This window comes from Cornus florida, unplaced genomic scaffold (assembly GCF_030987335.1).
Source record: "Cornus florida cultivar Cherokee Brave unplaced genomic scaffold, ASM3098733v1 CherokeeBrave_3.0.0_Hap2_Chr03, whole genome shotgun sequence".
Classification (NCBI taxonomy): domain Eukaryota; kingdom Viridiplantae; phylum Streptophyta; class Magnoliopsida; order Cornales; family Cornaceae; genus Cornus; species Cornus florida.
Window position 1 is genome coordinate 8,340,077 of NW_026775573.1, and position 6,183 is coordinate 8,346,259.

At 34.5% G+C, this 6,183-nt stretch overlaps 1 protein-coding gene across 1 annotated transcript; it reads left to right on the forward strand.

Annotated features, from left to right (window-relative positions):
• The first annotated feature begins 434 nt into the window (after window positions 1–434).
• LOC132299326 (ATP synthase subunit O, mitochondrial) lies at window positions 435–5,830 on the forward strand. The gene is made up of 6 exons (XM_059795857.1): window positions 435–650; window positions 1,240–1,290; window positions 1,566–1,809; window positions 2,748–2,860; window positions 5,278–5,364; window positions 5,469–5,830. Exons 1-6 carry the CDS (start codon window positions 522–524, stop codon window positions 5,595–5,597), a joined length of 753 nt encoding a protein of 250 aa, XP_059651840.1. The 5' UTR covers window positions 435–521; the 3' UTR covers window positions 5,598–5,830.
• Window positions 5,831–6,183: the final 353 nt, after the last annotated feature.

The window sequence follows — 6,183 nt, forward strand, 5'->3', positions numbered from 1 at the left end:
GAAGACGAATAAATACACCGATAAAAAGAGAATAATTTAAAAATGAAATATTATGCCGTGTATGTGATTAAAGCAAAGACGACTTAAAAAAAATAAAAAATGATTAATACATAGAACAATTTTAGGACAAATATTTTTGATATTGTTCATGGAACTCATTAATCATGTTTGAAAAAAAAAAAAAAAAAAAAAACACTCATTAATCATATGAGTGCCATTATTAGGGATTCCAACGGAGCGATTTTGGGCTAGTATATCCTTCCACCGTGCAGTCGTTTAAAAGTGGGGAAGTCTATAGAGTAGGAAATATAAATAAAAAAATAAAAAAAATAACAAACAAGGATTTGATTTGGCCAATAGAATTCTGCTACGTGTCACGATATACACTGGTCTCCGGTAGTACAGGCGTAAACTAGCGAAGCCCTGAAATTTGCTGCTCTTTTGTCGAGCTCTAATTTCATTCACCATTTGAAGGTAAAACAGTGAGTCTCTCTCTCTAAATAGAAAATTAGGGTTTCAAAATGGCAATGGCTGGGCGAATCAGATCAAGCGGCCCTCTCTTCCAGAGGATTCTGAGGTCCGGTTCTCTCTCTGCACAGAGATCAACTGTTCAACGATCCCTTCTGTGCCCTAGTTTCACAAATTCGGAGGTATAGATATGAGATAATCGTTAGTTTCATCTGTATTCTGATTCTTATTTGTTTCTGATCTATGTTTAGATTTGAGATTCATTCATAATTTGTTGTGTTTGAGCTGAATGAAGTTGATTTACTTGAAATGCTCGCTCTCTCTATATGTATATACACACAAATATAAACGAGGGGATCTTTTTGCCGATGAGAAAACTTTGAATTACAAGTGAGCGGATGAAACTAAAGAGTCAAATCAACTTAGGTGATGCAAAACCGAAACACACAAAAACCTCAATCTTAAAAAAAATAATGTTTATCACTTGTAAATGAAAAAAAAAAATCTATTTATCGTTTTTCATTTTCCCTTTGTTTTCTCAGCAACCAAACGAGGGTTGAGGGGTTTTCCGGACACAATTCGATTTCTGTGTGTTTCTGGTATTTCATTTCATGGTCACAGAATTAACCTTGTTCCCCATTTTTCAATTTTTCCCCTTTCAAGAGAGTGTTATAATGTTTTTATCATTTCATTCGTAGTTATGTGGTTCATTCTTTAATTATGTGGACTCTGTTCAATTGTTATTTATTTATTATTTTTTTGTTGTTGCAGTCGTCCAGGAACTATGCTACTTCGGCGCCAGCAAAGGAGCAAAAAGTTAAGGTAACCTTTTTCTTTCTGAGTTTTGACAAGTTATGTTATGCATTTCACTATTATCTTGAGAAAGTTAAGGACCAATTTTTGTAATTTGCTCTTAAAATTTTTATGGTTTACATTCCCACAGATTGGTTAGCATTTTTCTTTATTAAGTTAAGAAAGCTACTGACACTGGTTATTACAATATTGTGTTGGATGATAATGATTTGTCAGGATCTATGTGAGTTTTTTTTTTTTTTTTTAATGTTATTCTTGCTTTGTGATTCTTTATGACATTTCAGCTGCCTTTGGCTTTGTTTGGGGGTACTGGAAATTATGCCTCTGCTTTGTACGTCGCAGCAGTAAAGGCTAATGCATTGGACATGGTTGAGTCTGAGCTTCTTGACTTTGTTGAGGCTACAAAGAGAAGTGCCTTATATTCTGAGTTCGTGAAGGACTTGTCAATGCCTGTGGCAAGAAGACTTAAGGCAATAAATGCAGTTAGTGGTGAAGCTAAATTTTCAAAGTTGACAAAGAACTTCTTGGGTACGATGAACTTGTATTGATAGTTAAATCTGATATATGGACATCTTTTTTTCTTTATTAAAAATGAACTTAAAACAATTATTTCTGCCATCACATATAAACAAAATGTAGATCATTAGATTGCCATTTCATTATGATGTCAGAATATTTTTGACTAAATGTCCTAAAGTTGCATTGTTAAAGGTGTTTATAGAATTTTTAGGTACTTCAATCATGTGCACCTTGGATATGTTTTTTAAGTTGTTCTTATTTGCTATTCTTTTAGGTAGGTACCGTGTATCTGTTAACCGTGGTTTATCGAATTAGATTTTGCTAAAACTTTGCATCTATTTTACCTTTATTATCAAGTAAGATGAAATTATATCTCTCACCGCTTGTTTGTTTCATTTCCATACACGATACAAGAATTAAGAATCTACATAAAAGTATTAAAAATGAGTAATATGATTTGCTTGTGCTAGGCCTTTGAACCCAAGTGGAAAGCATCCAACTTGTTGAAGAACATGTTTAAAGAGTTTTAAGACATGACAATCATCTTCTGCAAACATGAAAGATGCACTAATAATTTAATACAACTGTCAGTTTGTAGTCACCAAGAAAGATGTGAAAAAGTTTGATGGGAGGAATGTTGACAGAAAAGTTTGAAGCTTTCTATATTAGTACATGTAGTTGACATAATAAACATATATTGACTGTAGTTAACCTAAGACCTGCTGTGATCTTGCAATATATCTAGGCAAAATTATCACTTGAATATAGTGGAATGTGAACATTGATTACATGTCATGAATTTGTTTCACTAATTGACATCTTGCAATTTGGGTCTTATTTTACTTCATTATCGAGCAACTAGTCTAAAGTCACTGTGTTTTCTTGTTTGAAGTCAATTGAACTTGCTGTTAATTTTTCTAACTGGTCTTTCATATAATTTTTTCTAGCTATTCTGGCTGAGAATGGGAGGCTAAGAAACCTAGAAAGTATAGCGAAGAGATTTACGGAGTTGACCATGGCACATAGGGGTGAAGTGAAGGCCATTGTGACGTCTGTGATTGTAAGTTATATCAATTTAAAATTTTAATTCTGATGAGCACTCTTACCATATGAAACTAGTGTTAGAATGTTAACGCTAACTACCTGCCCCTTAAAATTCTGGGTGTGTATATAATTCTAGAATCATTATAATATGCACAATGTGATTCTTGATGGTGCTAGTCTAGTGTGGTTGTAATGGAACTGGTTATCATTGAGTTAATGTTGTCACGAAAATTTCTTAGATGGCTTTGTACACTTATTAGCTCAAATAAAGTTTCTTTTTGGCCTGTCATTTCGGTTGGCTAGGAAAACGGAAACATTTGATAAACACAAAGGAAATGTCAAAAAATAAAGAGAATTATCGGAACACTTGGACTCATGAAGTACAATCTATTAAAGAAAAATGAGGCAGGTAATTGATTATTTGTATATCCTTTGGGGTTATACATCCAGATAACCAGAAACATTTGAGCTTTATATAGATGGAAAATTGAAGTGAAAAAGAAGTGAGTAGGAGCAGCTGCCCCAGTGGGCATTAGCTTACTCTGTCCCTGGTATTGTAAACATGGCAAAAGCAGATCAGTTATGTTATAGTCACTTTTAACTATAGTAAAACAATATAATTTCTAAAGAAAGACCTATAACATGGGGAGTGATAGTACTATGAACTTTGAGGTTATCTATGTGGTATTTTTTTTTAGCTTTATCCTCGACATCATGCATATATATATATACATATATTTTTATGTCAAGAAATTTGAATAAATCAATTGAATTTTTGCCTTTTTGTCCGGTATTGTTGTGTCCTATTCCCTGTCCTATTCAATTCCTGTTTTTAGAATTTGACGAGTCGTTATATCTGTGCACTGTCGTGTTTCTACATGTATATCATACAGTTCATGCCTATAATGTTACAACTTCATATTTAATTATCAATCTAGCGCAAACAGATAGAAGATAAAAACACGACAGTGAACAGACATAATGAGATGGCAAATTCTGAAAACAGGAATCGAATAGGACACAACAATATCGGACAAAAAGGAAAATTTCAATTGATTTATTCGAATTTCTTGACAAACAACAAATGCATGATGTGGAGGACAAAGCTCAAAAAATACCACATAAATAACCTCAAAGTGAATACTACTATCACTCCCCTTGTTATAGGTCTTTCTTTACAATTATATTCTTTTACTATATTAAAAAGTGTCTATAACATAACTGACCCGTTTTGGCCCTGTTTACAGTACCAGGGATGGAGCAAGCTAATGCCCACTGGGGCAGCTGCTCCAACTCACTTCAATTTTCCACATATATATATATACTAAAATGTTGGTTTTCTGGATGTAAAATAACAACCTAGGTAATCTAATTTAGGCAATAGTGGCTGTCGACCTAAGTAATACTAAGCTCTTACAGTAACTCCTCTCTCTTCTTCTACTTTTCCTTGGTTGCGCCCCGCCCCCCCGCCCGCCCTTTTCAAAAAAATGGTTGCTGCCTTCTATTAGTCTTTGTGATTGCTATTGTTGACCAAAAAAAAATGTTTAGTTATGCTTACAACCATTTTTCTAAAAAATTCCATTTTACCAAAAAACAGAGACAATTGGGCAACGGTACGGATTAGATTAAATGGTAAATTAAATGGGAAATAGAGGCATGTAATATGTGAATTTCAATTTCTCCATGGTTTAGTAGGAGACAGAAACTTTTCAGCTGATTCAATGGGAAAGAAACTGAAAATTTTGATCCTTTGTGTTGTAATATATTATACTAACCATTTCAATTATGCCCCTTGGTTTGTGAGTTGTAAAAGAGATGGTTCAGAATCTTCAGATGGACAAGGTGTATCTGGTGGGTTTCTGTGAAGAATGCTTTAGATTCTTAGCTAGATTGGAGGGATTGTTGCAGTCATAGTACTCTTTGTTGTTTATGGGGACATAACACATTGAGCGATCAAATGATTTATACATGTTAGGGAGGAACAAAACCATCTTTGGCATTAAATCTGCACATTTTTTTATAGAAAAATCGAGTAGAACTTTGACCATTCATGGTAGTTGGGGTTTATCAAATTTGGTTCATTATAAGCGGTAACATATATATATATATATGTTTTTTTTTCCCCCTTTGCAAGAAACTCACACACCCATTTGCCCTGGGGACTTGAACCCTCACCATCCACTTTTGGAGGTAGAGGAGATAATAATACTAGGCTACGGCCCTTGGTACACACACATATATATATATATATTCATTTATTTATGTATGTACGTCTACTTCTAAGTATGGTTTGATTTACTTGAATTCATACTAGAACTGTGATTGTGATCTTTAGATGGCTTTATTCAAACCATTCAGACTGTCTACAGTTTCCTGTGTTATTTGTGGGTTTTTGTTTCTAACTGTTTCCTGTCTTTTGCACTTGTCTTCCAGCCCCTTCCCCCGGCGGAGGAGAAAGATCTGAAAGAAACATTACAGGAGATACTTGGACATGGGAAGAAGGTTAAGGTTGAACAGAAGGTAGTGTGTCTCTGCTGAATTTTATGTGCTATTCTGATGACTTCCCGCAATACATCTTGTGCTTTATAATCTTATCATCTCTAACCCTAGTGTATTTCTTCTAGATTGATCCTTCTATTCTTGGTGGGATCGTGGTGGAATTTGATCTAAAGGTGTTTGACATGTCCATAAAGACTAGGGCAATGCAGATGGCGAGGCTCCTGCGAGAACCTGTCAACTTTGACGGCCTCTAAAATGTTGTTGCACCTTCTCCAAGCCACTGATATTTGTTATTTTGCATTAATCCGTTAAATGCTCCAACAAGGAGATGTACTTTTGTTGTGTTCTGGTTATTGCTTGTGCCTCTTTTTTCATATGATGGAGTCGTCATCGCAAATAAAAGCAACTTGTTCACATTTGTTCAGTAAATCCTGACAAATTTCAATTTCTTGCATGGTTTTCAGCCTATGCACTTTTGATGTTGTTACATGGTTAGTGCACTCGCAGGTTTCCTAACTTTGCTGGCGTTTTCTTGAATGGATGAACAAATATGGCATGTTACTGTATATCTGTGTTGATTAGTGTTCTTTTAAACTCGTTTATTTGACACCGTCTGTGTTGATTAGTGTTCTCGTAAACTTGTTTGTTTGACACCGTGTGATTAGAATTGAGAGAAAATTTCAGGTACCTAGAATGCAGGTTTGGAACATTTAAGCGGATTGAAAATTTCTTCCTCGGAACATAATTAGGAGTTTTTGCAGCATACTGGATAAAGATCTGAAATACCAAGTTTTATGTTAGAGCTTCTGAACTGGGTAAAACTGTTCTTGTTGCTTTTGA

Coding starts and splice junctions, on each gene's coding strand:
- LOC132299326 (XM_059795857.1), top strand. CDS start 522: ATGGCAATGGCTGGGCGAATCAGATCAAGCGGCCCTCTCTTCCAGAGG. Junction 1,291..1,565: donor CAAAGGAGCAAAAAGTTAAG/GTAACCTTTTTC, acceptor ATGACATTTCAG/CTGCCTTTGGCTTTGTTTGG. Junction 1,810..2,747: donor GTTGACAAAGAACTTCTTGG/GTACGATGAACT, acceptor AATTTTTTCTAG/CTATTCTGGCTGAGAATGGG.